This window comes from Passer domesticus, chromosome 9 (genome assembly GCF_036417665.1).
Source record: "Passer domesticus isolate bPasDom1 chromosome 9, bPasDom1.hap1, whole genome shotgun sequence".
Taxonomy (NCBI): domain Eukaryota; kingdom Metazoa; phylum Chordata; class Aves; order Passeriformes; family Passeridae; genus Passer; species Passer domesticus.
In genome coordinates, this window is record NC_087482.1 from 43,163,714 (window position 1) to 43,178,982 (window position 15,269).

Below are 15,269 nucleotides of genomic sequence, written 5' to 3' on the forward strand. Positions count from 1 at the left end.
GGTGGGTTTATACACCACTAAGAAACCACAAACCAAAACAAAGCAGGAGAGCAGAAGTTCTATTTCTTTCTTACAAGTCACCTTAAATATCTTGTGAGCTGAAGATAAGCATTGTTTGATTTTATTCTTGATATTCCTTGTGCTTCTCCCTTGTTTATTTTCCCTCAAGAAAACCCCAATCCAAATTCTCCCCCAAAGTCAGGATGCCAATTATTCCCTCAGGTTTGGCTCCAGGCATTTCTGCAGCACAGGAGCTACACTCCTGTGAATAGAATTATATTCTAGGTGGTGAAACCAGAAGGGAATAAAAAGAATTGAAAATAGTTTGAAATATAAAACAATAATTTATTTTACTTCATTTTACTTGTTAACGTTTGTAGCTAATGATGATTTCATGAAACTGCTTTTATAATTCAATACATTCAAATCTATAAAGCAAACAGTTACTACCATGGGCTTTTCAAATTCCACAAACTGTCTTATATAAACAAATTAGCTGTACATGCACGTTTCTTCAATAGGTTGCAACATTTGCAAACATGCTTTAAAATCCTTTAAAGCTGCATAATAGTGTACTTTGCCTCAGGCTTTTCAGATGAAACCTCTATACTTCTTTCAGAAACCTTAAAGAGAAAAATGTTTAAATGTTGAGCATAACTCTAAAAACTGCTGTTTGATAAATGTTAAATATTACAAGAGAATGATTCTAATTCTGAGTTTAAACCTTGAGCTAAGTATTGATAAACAGCACTCTGTGTAGAAGTGAACAACAGCAAAATAATATCACAAAATATGGTTTCACAAACAAAAATACATATGTGCAGTTGCTCTTGTGGGTTTCTTGCATTTTTTTTTTAGGTAAAGAAAAGCACGGGTACCTTTTAATATGAATATAGTTTAAGCAAATTACCTGTGTAAGTATGGTTAATACATTTCTGATATTTAAACACTTCATGTAAAAGGTAACGAGTAAAAAAGTACAATCAGTACTCCAAAAAGCACTGCTAATATTGCCTTTGAAGGAGATGGGCAAGCTTCCTCTCCACTGCAGAGTGGAGATCCTGGCACCCACGGTTGTAGAGTTCAGTATTTGAACCATAAACTCAGTGACTGTATCTTATATACAAAAATCTTGCCACATTGAACGAGGCATGGATTCCTACCCCACTGGTAGTGTTTTATGTACATAATTTAGCACTGGGGATGGATTATACAGTAGTCACTGACAGGAAGGAATTGTACACCCGCGTGCCGTCCGGTGACTTTGTTCCGTGGGTGAGCAGTTCTTGGATTGTCATCCAATTGTCAAATATTTTTTTATTTCTCTTCTTCATCATTTTTTTGTGGCTCAGTTCAATGATGTTCATCTCCTTCTTCTCCTCTGCACCTTGCTGCTCCTTTAAGCACTCTAACCTGCTCTGCATCATGAACTCCCGCCGCCTCCTCTGCTCCTTGGCTTTCACCAGGTGCTGCTTCCTCTCCTCCTTGCTCCAGTACCGGCCCATCTTCATCTCACTGATGGCATCATCATCCGTGGTCATCCCACTGCGCTCCTCCTTGATCTTTATGGCCCGTTCCCTCAGCAGCCTGTCCCTCACCGGCCTCTTGGTGATGTAGCGCGTCCCGTCGCTCCTCACCTTGACCTTCCACTCCATCCTGGGCTCGCTCTGGCCCGAGGCCAAGTCCTTGCACATACTCACCAGGCTCATCTGGCTCTGTGCGTACTCCACGGCGGATTTCTGCTGGATCAGCTGCATGTAGCTCTGGTAGTGCTGGGCGTGGGCAGGGATGTGCGCGTGTTTGTAGGGAGAGTGGTGGTAGGGGGACACGTAGGAGCCCGAGGGCTTCTGACCGTGAGTGGGGCTTTTGCTGCCGTCGCTGCCTTTCCTCTCCTTGCTCTCCAGCTGCTTGCCAGGGTCAGGATCTTTAGCAGAGGCGTGGCACTTACCAGCGCTGGATTCATGGCTCTCTGAGCCAGCAAACAAATTCTTCTGGGAGACATTATAGGCCGCTGCCCCCTCGTTGCCTTGACAGCTCACGCCTTCGGCGGTTCTGCGCAGGGAATTGTCGGGGGAGATCTCCAGCGTCAGCGGCGTGCTCCGGCAGCTCTCGCCCGTGTTGTAGGCACTGGAGCTGTCCTTGTCAGACTTCTCGGGCAGCTCGGTGATGTCGGAGAGCTCGTGCCTGCGCACGTCGATGCTCGTGTTGTAGTTGCGGAAGCCGCTGTTGTGCAGCATCCAGGGCTCGCGGTACTGCTCCTTCAGCTGCTGCATTTTGTGGGCTCGCACGATGTTCAGGCACTCCAGCTCGATGTTGCGCAGCTCCTCGTTGAGCATCTCCAGCTCTCTGTCCACGCTCTCTTGGTCGCTTTTGCTCATCTCCAGGCTGCTGTTGTGGTAGTAGAGACTGTAGGGGTTGGCAGACTTCACCTGGCACTTCAGCTCCAGCAGCTCCCGGAACCGCTCGCACTCGTCCACGGGGATGCCGAGGAAGTCGACGTCGGTGCAGTCAGCTGAGATGAACGACTCGTTGCTGAACTGCATGTCCCCGCTTCCCAGGGTGTCGTGGCTGTAGGTCAGCTTCTTCTGGCTCCCCAGGGTGTTGGAGGAGGTGGTGTGATCGTCGCCGTTGTTCTCCTGCTCGGAGCTCTCGTCGTTGCGAGTGCTGTCGTCCGTGCGCCCCACGCCACTGTCCTTCTCGTGCTGGTTGGACAAAATCGTGGCTGTGTCTGTGGTGCCTCCATCCTCCTCGTGCTTCTTCTAACAACAGAAACAACAGGACACAAAGGAAAATTATTGCAAGCACATGAAACATTTCAAGGTGTTTGTTTTTAAATAGCTCTCCTCATCTGTCACTTTTTACACTTTGTGTGTCCTATATGGAAAGAGTATTATTAAGAACTCAGAGAAAAGGTGACCAAGCCCTCAGCCTGCTGTGGATGTCCTCTTCAGGAAAGACTGAGGTCTGAGTTTCACCTCTGCAGCAACAGTAGTAGAAGTCACACTTTCAAAATGTTTCTGCTCCCACTTCTGCACAATGATATCCAGTTGTCCTGCAGTGCCTAAGTGACTCCTCACAACACGGGGATGGCACAGAGGATGCAGAGTTCTGGAAAACCTTAGGAAAAAAGTCTAGGCAAAAACTGAGAAACTGCTTTGATCATAGCAGAATGATGGAGAATATAAGCCCTGTATCTGTGGCCCTGCATAAAATTTGTAATGTAAAAACATTTTCTTTTCCTTTTTCCCCTTGTATAGATCTTACTTCATTCATTTGCCTGAGTTTTCCATTTGTGTTTCCAGGGTTTGGGAGGCTGTTTCCAGTCTGTGCATGCACATCAAATAGGAGATGCTGTAAATCAGCTCTCTGCCTTCCCTATCCACCCTACACCCAGTACTCCTCTCAGTGACCACAGTGATCATGTTGTTGTAAGGGGCAAAACACAAAAGGTACTATTTTAAAACAACTTGGTCCCTGACATGAAGCTGTGGACAGTCATGAAATATCTTGATTTTACAGAAAGTCCTTTTGCCTTGATCTCAGTGTCACTTGAGACACCAAGTGTATTCAGCCCAGCTCAATATTGAATATTGAGGGCAGTGGGAAGTTTGACAGCCCTGCACACCAGAAGGGCAGTACCTGCTGAAGCATGCTGGCAGTAAATTGCATTGCCTGGTGGTGCTGTTCCTCTAACATGTCCATGTGCAAGTCATCCAGAAAATCATTTCTGTCATCATCCATCCATCCTTCATCCAGCTGTGTGAAAACGGAGGGGAAAAAACAAACCAATCGTTGTCAAAAGAATGAAGACTGACATAAATTACTGCTTTTCTTTGTGGACAGTGGTTGGGAAATCTCAGGGGATTCCTTCCTGTGACAGTGCTGCTGTGTCTTGGGAAGGAGCCTGTCCTTGTGCTAAGTGTGGGTATTGACTATGCTACCTTCTCCCACAGCTTCCTCCATCCCCAAGAGCAGGGTTTTATCTTCAACAGCCCTCTACATATGAAAAAAACTCAATACTTGTAAATATTAGGGCAGTTTTGGTTTGTGCACAACTTGATTAAGATGTATAAAAACACTCCAGAGCCCAAAGCTCGAACACACCTCTTGTGAGGCAGCATCAAACTCCAGAAGGAAAATGTGGCTGAGGTCTGTAGGACAGACTCATTACTCCCATTCCCAGTTATCCCCATGGGAAAGATCAGAAATATCCAGGCTAAGAGGACAGTGATGATCCTGACCCGGTGTCTCCAGGTGCACTGGCAAGGGCTGCTCTCCCAGCACCAGGAGCAGAGACAGATCAAACAATGGTGCTCCCGGCTGTTTGTTCAACACCTTTGTTGTGCTAATCCCTGCTCTACAAAGGGATCTGGTTCAACCTTTTATTGCAGCTCAGGAGGCTTCTTGACAGTATTCAAGTACTTTTAAGAGACTGTGTATGAAGGGCTAAATAATAGGTGTTTTAATGAATGAATAATCAATAGCTATAGGAATTAGAGTTCAGCATGTTCTTCAAAACTGTGGCTCAAAACCATTCATAATACCTTGCACTGATGTTTGTAATAGCATTGCAGCACAAATAAATCACTAAATGTCTTAGAAATTGAATTTTAATATAAAATATATATGTAAGTACCACGACTGCTGAATTGCATTATTTTAGACCACATATATATATATGTGCAGTCAAAGTGTGTAATATGGTTTTAGGTAGATGTGGTAGATTTAGACAGGTTAAAAATTTTGAAAGAACTGCCTTCTACAAAACAGCAACTGTTTTAATCAAGATTCAGGTGAGGGCTTTTTGTTGCTACCATACCTGAATTTCTGGTCTTGCCACAAGTAAGGAGATATTCTTGCTCTCCTCACTGGAGAGAAGTGCCACAGCTTCCTCTCGGTTCTGCACCTCGATGCCATTGATCTTTAAAGAAAAAACACCCCCATGAAGGGTTTCCATAGGGACCCCTGGCTGCTGCTGTGCCCAGCTCCATGGGAATGCTTGGCTGGATGGACCCACACACACATCCCCAGCCTTGTGCAGGGAAGTGCTGGGCACTGTGGTGGTTTGGACTTGTAATGCTTCTCCAACCTTCCTGCATGGCAGGTGCAGAGCCTTGTTAGGAGGGCAGGAAGTGGAGTTCTGGAGTGTAGGACACTGGAATTCTGGGGTTTGGGACACTGGAGTTCTGGGGTTCAGGACACTGAAATTCTGGGGTTTAAGACATTGGAATTCTGGGGTTTAAGACACTGGAATTCTGGGGTTTAAGACACTGGAATTCTGGGGGTTAGGGCACTGGAATTCTGGGGGTTAGGGCACTGGAATTCTGGGGTTTAGGACACTGAAATTCTGGGGTTTCGGACACCTGGAGCACTTCCCAAGGAGGAAGGCAGGAAGTGGAGTTCTGGGGTTTAGGACATTGGAGTTCTGGGGTTTAAGACACTGGAATTCTGGAGTTTAGGACACTGGAGTTCTGAGGTTTAGGACACTGGAATTCTGGGGTTTAGGACACTGGAATTCTGGGGTTTAGGACCCCTGGAGCACTTCCCACACGTACCTGGATGATGCGATCCCCTTCGCGCAGCCGCCCGTCCTTCGCCGCGATGCTGTTGGGATCAATCTGCAAAATAAGAGAACTCTGAGTGCTCTGCAGGTTTGGGAGCTCACTATTCACTGCCCCTGATTTCCTGGGTGGTGCATTTCAATGGAAGGGTTCAGATTTAATTATGAGTTTCTTTCCCCAAACTGGTGCAATTAATTTGAAATGGCTCTGCGTGGTGAAAAAACGTTGCTGTATAAAATGCTACTTTTTTCATGGAAAGGGACAGGGAGAGAGAAATGGGCCCCAGATGTTTGCAAATAAAAGTGTGTGGGGTTTTTTGTAATTTATATTGTTTCAGAAATAATCAAGAATAAAAATTAAAGGGGGAATACATGAAAATACTCTGAAGGCATCATCTGAAATAGAACATTGTTAATATAATGAAATTTGACTTCAGTGGGAGCAGGACTGCACTCAGTTTGGAGAAAAGGAAAATAATTAGATTTCTTCCAATTACTGCATTTTGGCTGTTTATCCAGCATGGTACAAACAGAGGATAAATGTCTTAACTGCCCAACAATGCAGCTGGAAAGACAAATGGTATCTTATGGAAGGCAGCTCAATCTTACCTCACTCACATAAATACCCATGTCATCTTCATCATCCGTCCTGTAACAGACAGTGAGGCCAAGCTTGTCCTGGCTGTTCACTCTGTGTAAATCCACTTCCTGAGGTTAAAAAAAAAAAAAAAAAAAGGAAAATATATTGTCAGTGAGACACTGGTGACTGATGGAAGCAATTTTTCAAATGCAATGAAAATATTTTGCTTAAGTGATATAGTGGATGTCTTTTGATTTCACTTGTAGACGAGGTTAACTTACTGAGCAAAACGTGATTATATGCAGACAATCAATACCTGGGACATTTTTGACCCTTCAATCAATAGGAAGTCATTTTGAAAATAGACCTTTTATTGATCTTAAGGAAGAAAAATTACCTATATTTCATGTAGTGCTAAGACTTCAAAGGCTAAAATACTTACAAAGTATGATTTCAATATTTGTCACAGCTGATACATATTTCCTCATAAGCAGGGTAATTCTCTGACTTTTCAGAAAAAAACCTAATACTCTATTACTTTAAATTGTATAATTTTCATGAAGTCATCTAATAAATTTCTCAAAAGTCTGACTGAAGATCAATATATTGTCAGCAAAGCATTTGGTATTGGTAATAGAAACATAATAAGCATTTCAGTATCTTGCAAGTGTTTGCTTTCAGCAGGTCATGGTGGTCTTGTTAATCTCATAGACATTTAACCCATCTTAAAAATGTATGTTCTTCCCCTATGCTTTTTATTTCCATGAGGAATTCCTGAGGGTTATTTTTTTTCCCTTCTGTGTTTGCTGCTGCTGTGTGACACTGGTTGGCAGGAAGGGCTGTAAAATCCATGGGGATACCCCCAGGCTGAGGGATGTTCCCTGTGGCATCCTTCAGTCCTGCCTTTTTGCCTCGGAGGGATATCCCGGGGGTTCAAGGTGTTGAACCAGCTGATTGTGACTGCTGGGCTGGGCCTGAGGATGCTGCAAGGATTTTGCTGCACAGACAGATGTGTGAAAACACCTGGAGCTGGGTTTTTACCTCCTCAGGTGAGGGGAGTGAGTGAGGCTGCCCAGTCAGGCAGATCTGGGCTGTGCTAAAAGGGAAAAGTGGGAGCAGGCAAAGGGACACAGAGGGATCTGAGAGCTGTCCCTGCACCCTCTGTTCGTGCTTGGACCAGAGGAAAAGTCCTGACAACACAGCTCCTTCTTTCTGGCATCTCTGCTGCTGTGCCATTTGGAAGGGGCAAGACAATAAAACAAGCTGATATGAATAATTTATTGGTGTGTCTAGCTGACAGCTGCCAAGATCAGCAATCTCATGTTATTTACTTGTCAACATGTGTAATTTCTTTTTTTTTTCCCCCCCAAAGAAGCGTAGCTGTAAATGTCAGTGACATTTCAGCTGGTATTTAAGTGGTTTCAATCAATAGTATCCATGGTGAACTGCTGTGCTTTTTTCCCCCCTTCTTTTGTTACTTAAAGGTTTGAACACAATGCTTTAATAGTGGGGTTTTCTTCACATTTCTAAAGCTTTGGAGCTTTCTAGAGAGGAGATGGAGATTCTTCAGAAGAAAGATGAGACAAAGTGGATTCAGCTCTGTTCTGATCTCAGCTGATCCTGTCTCTGCAGTCAATGGGTTTATCCTGCATTTACCCTTGGAGTGAACTGGGGCTGAGGTGGGAATTTGTGGATTGAGCCCAAGTCAGGCCCAGAACGATTCCCATATTCCCTGCATGCTTTAAAAAAAGGTTTCATTATCTTCAGGAATGCTTTTATATTGATTTGGCAAGAAATTTGTGCTGGGGATCATGCTACTGCTTGCTATACTGGCAGTAAAAAAAATAAAAATAGATATAATGTTAAAAACTCCCCACGAAACCAAACAGAAATATATGGTGACTTTGGCCATTGCTTAAATAGATCATGAGTAACTACAAAGTCTTGGAGTGGAAGGAAAAGAGGGAGCAAGCTGTTATTTTCATTCTTACTTGCCACATGTTTTTACTAACAATAGGTGTTTTTCCAACAGTGTACAACTATGAAGGCTATAATAATTAAAAATAGAGCACAGGTTTATATTTGAATTGTACCATCTGAGATGTCATCTGTGATATACTGGAAGGTAATAAATAATCTGGTGGATTAAATAAGATATATTTTGAAATATATATTTTACATATATATATAAAATACATAAATATTTATATATATAAATAGAAATATTTTTTTATATTTTGAATATATATTTTTAAAGGAAAAAAGCTATCTGTTGTTTAGAAACACACATAAAGCAGCAAGAAACGCTAGAGCAGAAAAGAATTTATAGAGCAGGTGTTTAAAACCTGAATTTTTATGAGTAATTAGTTGACAGACTTACTCTTGAGTACAATCCCTCTAGTCCTGGGTAGGAAGAGAGAAAATGGATTTGATGCTACCCAAATATGATAATTTTATGAACTTAAACACAGGAACAGCTGCTTTCTGTGGGTCTTTGCGTCAGTGAAGTTTTAATATAATCATAAAGGTTTGAAATATTTGAGAGATAAAAGTGTGCAATTCCAGTTGGAGTTGAAGAATCAATACCAGAGTCTTCAAAGCAAAGGTTATTTTCCATATTCAGAGGCAAGTCTGTATAATGCAGAGATACATGAAAGGGGAAACCAGAAAACTGGCACCTGCAAGCGCAGGTATTATGGCAGCTTGAGTAATTGTACCAGGACTTAATTAAAGAGAGGGAAATTAATACGGGCCTGGAGGAGTTGAAAAGTGTAAGTTGCTGTGTTTGCAATGCCACAGGACTTGCCATCTCTCACGGTTTTGTCTCAGGGGCTGCACTCCTGGGCAGTGGAAGGGACACACAGAGATTATCAATCCCACAGCCACAGAAAGCAGCTGGCAGGCAGAGGGGCTGCCCACAGAGAGGGAATGCTGGGGCTGGGTTAATGTGAAAAATGAGAAAATTCCATCCATGACAACTTTTACACTCGCAGATAATTCAAATCTGCTTCTTCAGAGCAGGTAAAAGTGACATTTTGAGAGATGTTCAAAGGAGGATTTGGATGCTCTTTCAAAATAGTCTGTGCAAGAGAAGTGTCTGAAAGATTATTGGCTCCTCATCAAATGCAGAGCCAAGGAGGGCTCACAGAGCTGGTTGCTGAAATCCATCTGGCATTTACAGCAAGACAAGAAGAAATGAACATGCCCTGTGACATTATACCTGAAACCACTCATCATAATGAATTAGGAGCAAGTGATAATAGTAAATTAACCTCTATAAGCTCAGAAGATCCTTCATTTGCAGAGGATTATTGAATTATTGTACTGCTGATTTAGAATTATGGCCTGCCTGCAAATTTATAAAAATCAGAGTCCTTTCTCTAACAAGACAGAAATGAGCAGCAGAGATCTGAAATGACAGCAGTGGGTAAGAATAGTTCAGTCACTCAGAAAGCCTCACCCACAGCTTGCATGGTAAGTGCTCTGTCCTTCTCCCTCTCCCTGTAAAATGTGGTGGATTTTTTTTTCTGTGCTGACCTCTGCCATACCTGACCAGCAGGGTCCCCTTTTTTTGTGCTTCCTTTTTCTTTCACACAGAAAACAAAGTCAGAAAAATAAATATAAAGAACTATTTCCTTTTATACTGCATAAGGCCCTCTCGCTACTTTTTGGCAACTGACCCTGCTAGAGCAGGAGGGAAAATCTTCTTCATGCTTTCTTGAACCTAAGAAAGTAATCTTTATGTTTGTGTTTTCATATCAAAGCGGTTTTCAACACAGGTAAATTGAAAAGAATCACATCTTTTCCCTTTTCAAAGGAGAAAAGGCTATAAGCCAGATTTTCTTTCCAAAATTCTCTGCTCTAGAGAAGCAGAACTCTGCCTGGAGGTTTCTGTGGCAGCCCAGCTCTGTGATGGGAATTCTCTGTCAGGCCACAGAGGCTGGACCAGCTTTAATCACCAGCGGTGCTGGGGAAGGCTGAAGGGAAGTGTTTCTCACCCTGATGAAAAGGGGTTTGGGATGGCTCAGAAAGATAACTTGGAGGATGCCAGGCTCTGTGCCAAGCAGATGGGCAGAGCTCCATAACTCAGACCTTTCTCACACAGCACGAGGCGCTGAGGCCAGGCTGAAAACCTCCAGAGAGCTGAGGCAGGACAACTTTTCAGTGCTGGCTTGTGAGCCAGATGAAATGTTTTACCACTTTTGCGTTTGTTCCAAACAGAGAACACACAAATATTTGTGTTAGAAAGTGCAGCTGTGAAGCTTTTTAAACCTCTCCATATTCAATCACTGCCTGAAGCAGGCCTGCTCGGGCTGCAGCTCTTTGTATTCCCAGACACAGCGATGCCTTGAGAAGCTCCTGATCTGTGCAGCTCCCTGCAGAGCAGGAGTTTTCATAGAGAAGAAATATATTCACATAAAAGATGCTTTGAAAGGCTTTGTAAACCAGGATGGAATAAAAATTGCAGAGTGCCTGTGATGGAGCCTTCCAATTCACATGTTCAGTGTCTCCTCTCGCCCCCCTTGCAAACAGATTATTGGAGAAGTCAAAGAAAAGTTTCAACCAAAGCAGCAAAGTACAGCAAAGGGGAGAGCTGGAAACCCTGGTACTCAGCTTTTACTCATGGTTTCCTAAAAGCAGTGCAGTATTAATTTCAGATCTTGAAACACTTTTTTTGTGCCCAGTGTGTTCATCTTTTGCTGATCAGCTGTTGTGGTTTCATGCTGGGAACACTGGGAGCTGTGCACTGGGTGGGCAAAAAGCTCTTTGAACGATTTTGGTGTCCTCCTTCAGTCTACAAGAATGCTTCATTTCTGTCCAAGACTGAGTGAGAGTATCAGAGGGAAATTTCTCAGCAGTAGCAAACATTTCATGTAATTTTCATCTGCAAGCTTCACTGACTTTCAGCTAACCATTCAGTTGAGCTCAGTTCTTTTCTTGGAAAGAAAGACCTCCATACAAGTTGCATATTGGGGAGGGTGAAGACAGAAAGTCAAATGGGAGGGAACAGGCCCCTTTTTGATGTAGAATGTTCTCCTTTGTAATGTGAGAAAGTTCCACTGAGAGAGCCCTGGCTTGGGCTGTGTCTGACAGCTGGACAGACTTGTTTGAATAAACATATTAATGCATAACACTGCTGGGGAATCCTGGAGTGACATTATTCTTCCTTTATGAGCCTGAAATGACTTCTAGCTGGGCTTCTGTGAAGAATGAATGTACTTTTAATTTATAATAAAATAGGAGTTCACGATTTAGTTCCTCTTTACTTGTGGCATGGAAACTTCAAAAGAAAAGAAATGGTATTTATTTATTTTTGTAGCAGAGAATATATGGCAGTTACCTCTGAGTCATCAATTTTAAGACAAATGTTGAGATAAAACCGAGAATACAATTTTGGCACCTCAGCAATACTGCCAGCATAAATTCCTTCCTATGGATATTTACATTGGAGGTTTGCTGCGAACTTGGCTATTTCACCTTTTTTGTCTTGTTTGCTTGTTACAAATCACTAACCAGTCAGTTATAGACCATAAAAGTTTAGATGAGGAGCTTCTGATTTAAATTCAAAGCACATTTTATAGACATAGAAACCCAGAAGGCTGACTTGATGGCTTTCTTACTTTCGACATTCCTGCTGCAGTCAATGAAACAGTGCCTTTGTGGTCTTTTAAAACATATCTATCAAAAGGCAAACAAAAAAGCAACCAGCCAGTGGAGTCCCTGTTAGCACTTTGACCTTACCATTGATCACAGTCTTTACAATTTGAACAGGAATCTTTAGTGGTTTTTAAGAAATACTATTAGGCTACAGAGACTTTCCTAATGTTCATCTGCCTGTGTTACTGAGCTGATCACCTTTTGCCATCAAGCACTATATCAATGTCACAATTATTAATGTTGTGGTTTAAGGCATATTAAGGTTTGGCTACTGGAGTGCGTGTGTTTAAACTGTTTTCAGCTCAACTGGTTGACCTTCTAATGGAAGCATTAGCATTTATCCATACTATTAGATTTCCAAAAAAGTAGATTTTGGAAAGATACTGGTAGAAAACACTGATTTGTTCTACATTTCCCTTTGAGACTGAAATATATATTGTATTTGTTTTTATTTAAGAGAAAAAAAAGGCCCTTGTTTGAAAAGTAAGGCCTTGAAGTCTGCTAAGTAGCATTTATTTTACTGGCACTTTGATTTTATCCTGCCTTTGATTTACGTTTGTATACAGAGATGAATTGCTACCAGATCCGCAGAATTTGAGAACAGCTTGCAAACTTTTTATGGGGTTTTAGTCCTTGATCCTGCAAACACTTTTATAGAAGGGAACAACCTGGTGCTCATGGAAGGGCTGAACTCTGCTCCCACTGAAGCTGTGGATAAATCTGCAGGGATTTCAGCAGAGCTTCAGGCAGGTCAGCACTGCTTGCTGTGACAAACTGGAGTTTGCAGGACCAGGATCTAAGAAACCAGAAGTGCAAAGCCAGCTAAGGGTACAAAATATTCCCTTACTGATAGCCTTGGATGGATCAGCTGGGTCAGACATTGCTGGCTGTATTTAGAACTATTGGGATATTTTGCTACTATTTATTGTAAATAATTAAAACCACTTCACTGGGTCAGTACTGCTTAAGTATCTTGCAGAACTCCACAATTTCTGTGCTGCACCTTGAATGGTTGGGAACTGGTTATTAAAATTAGGAATGAGAAAACTGAAGGTGAACTTCTGATGGGATATACAAGCACGAAAACCAGAAGTGATTTTTAAAGATTTGGCAGGGAAAAGGGCTTGCATACCTTCATGACTGGTTCAACTTTTATTATCTGTAATTTCATATGTATACATATGTCACTTAAGTAACGAAAAAGGGAGGAACAGCTTAATATAGTGGCAAATATATCCTGGCCTTGTCTTGTAAACTTAACATACTTCAAAATTATATGATCAAGAACATCTGTTTCTCAGCCAGGAAATATTTAAGAGAAACTCACACATTTTTACTGTGGTTATGTGGAACAGGTCCTGCCACTCAAGCAGAGCCTTTCAGATTTTCAGAAAGCCTAAATCAGCACACTTACATGGAATTTAATTAAAGGAATCAATGACTTCATTATTTATGTTAATTTGTTAGCTGAAGATCACCAGTGCCTGGCTCACAATTCAATGCTGATAAAAGTATCAGCAACTAGTGAACAATGTTATCACAAATACCTGCTTTGGAAAGTCTTTCCACTTTAAGCAATTCCAAGGCCTTGAGGTGCATATGGAAATGAAATAGTTACTCAGATTCAGTACCTCTAATTCCAACTCATCCCGGTCCATTTCTTGATGAATTCCTCCCATGTAGTCATTTGGGTCGTAGTATTCATGCACGGATGGATGGCTGGAAAAAAAAAGGTATTTTTTAGGACAGCACTCAGGACTTTAGTGGAACTTGTTAATGCATTCCAAGCTTGTAGGGGAGATGATGGACTGACCCCCACACTGAGGAGCTGCATGTGGTTAATTCTATAAGCTACACCACTTACCCCAGTAAGTGTTTTAAATGAAAATTCCATGTATTGTAGGAGGACAGCCTGCTGCTTTTTACTGCTTGAGCTCTCCCACACTTCCACTGCCTTTACTTTGGAAGTTGTAAGCAGTGTAATGCTCTTGTGATCACTGTTTTCTGTGCTGGATTGTTTTATCTGCAGTGAAAGTAAACTCCCTGTAATTCTCTGTTAACTAGATACATGTCTGAGGCTATTTATGTAACAGCATCTGCTAATTGGCCAGGATAGTCAAGTTGTTAGAGGCAGGCGAGATTAATCTGAATGGAATTGGGAGAAGTGAGAGGAAACACAAGGAAAAAATGACTTTGCTTTCACGTGCTGGGTGACAGCACAGCCAGAGAGCAGAGCGTGGCCCTGGCATGAGAGGGGCACTGCTGACCCAGCAGCTGGGATTAATAATTAAGGAATAATATGGAGCTGATAGGGCTAAGGTGGAATAATACAGGCACTTTGCAACCTAAATCACAGAATGATAAAATCATGGGACAGTTTGGGGTGGAAGGCAAATCTTTTCTTAAGGAAAATCTCATTCCATCCCTGCCGTGGGCAGGGACACCTTCCACTAGACCAGGTTGCTCCAACTTGTCTTGGACACTTCCAGTGATGAAACAGCCACAGCTTCTCTGGGCACCCTGTGCTAGGCCTCAGCACTCTCATGGGGAAGAATTTTTTCCTAAATGATTCATCAGGAATGAACCTTTGCCATTTTCTAAGTGCAGCTGGCAAGTGAGAGGTACCAAAAGCCCCCACTGCAGATGAGGTTGGGAGGTGCCGTGTCAAGGTCCTAGGAACAATCATGTCCTCTCCACAGGCTCCAAGCCCTGCTGTTTGCTCACTGCAAGCTCAGAGCTCCAGCCTTTTGTCAAGTACTTCCACTAAACTGTGCTGCTGTGCTTGAATTTTGAGTGGGCTGGGAATAGGGGCCATGCTGGAATACCTCCTTTGAGGGATGAGAGGAACAGGCGCTGCCATGGAATGCTCCTGGCTCAGTGTGTGAAGGCTGCTGTGCTCTGAAAGTCGCTCAGGGGCAGTGCAGGATCGGTGTCTGTGTGCAGCCAAACCCCCTTTCCCAGCAGGGCAGGCAGGGATGTCTGCAGAGGTGCCCTGGGAGGGTGGGTGCACAGCAGTGCTGCTCTCACCGCGTGCAGGGTCACCTCAAAACCAGGAATTGCTGTGGCTGGACCAGATCAGTCTGTCACACACAGCAGCTGAGAGGGTCAGAATGCTTTCCATTCCCTGCTCCCCGTGGAGATGCGTGGCAGGATGACAGGCAATCTGCAGGGGCTCCTTGGGGAGCTGTTTTCCTCTCCAACAGCATGTGAGGGCGGGGGGCGTGTGCGCCAGGAGATAATTGTCATTTGTATTTGTAAGTACAAAAGCATCAAATTACCATTAACAATAATTAAAATTTGATTCTAAAACATCCATGACAACACTGGTAAGTAATTTTAGTCCCAGAAAATAACTTATTCGAGTAACAGCGCTGCAGGGTTATAATAAAGTAATTAATACACTGGAACAGAATGTAGCAGCTCTTAGCATTACACAATTTATGGCAGCCATAAAAAATAAAGTTAAAACAT

The 15,269-nt window shown here is 42.8% G+C and overlaps 1 protein-coding gene across 3 annotated transcripts in view; it reads right to left on the reverse strand.

Moving 5' to 3' along the window:
• Positions 1 to 324: 324 nt before the first annotated feature.
• PDZRN3 (PDZ domain containing ring finger 3) overlaps positions 325 to 15,269 on the reverse strand; it is a 130,409-nt gene continuing 115,464 nt past the window's right edge. For 2 of the 3 annotated variants that reach the window (XM_064433090.1, XM_064433091.1), the window contains 6 exons: positions 13,430 to 13,517; positions 6,170 to 6,268; positions 5,556 to 5,618; positions 4,820 to 4,921; positions 3,640 to 3,756; positions 325 to 2,759 (listed from right to left, as the gene is read on the reverse strand). In XM_064433090.1, coding sequence (XP_064289160.1) covers positions 1,209 to 2,759; positions 3,640 to 3,756; positions 4,820 to 4,921; positions 5,556 to 5,618; positions 6,170 to 6,268; positions 13,430 to 13,517 — 2,020 coding nt within the window. In that variant the 3' untranslated portion in view covers positions 325 to 1,208. Of the gene's footprint in view, positions 2,760 to 3,639; positions 3,757 to 4,819; positions 4,922 to 5,555; positions 5,619 to 6,169; positions 6,269 to 13,429; positions 13,518 to 13,662; positions 13,834 to 15,269 lie in introns of those variants that run through there. The other variant, XM_064433092.1, reaches the window with a different exon arrangement.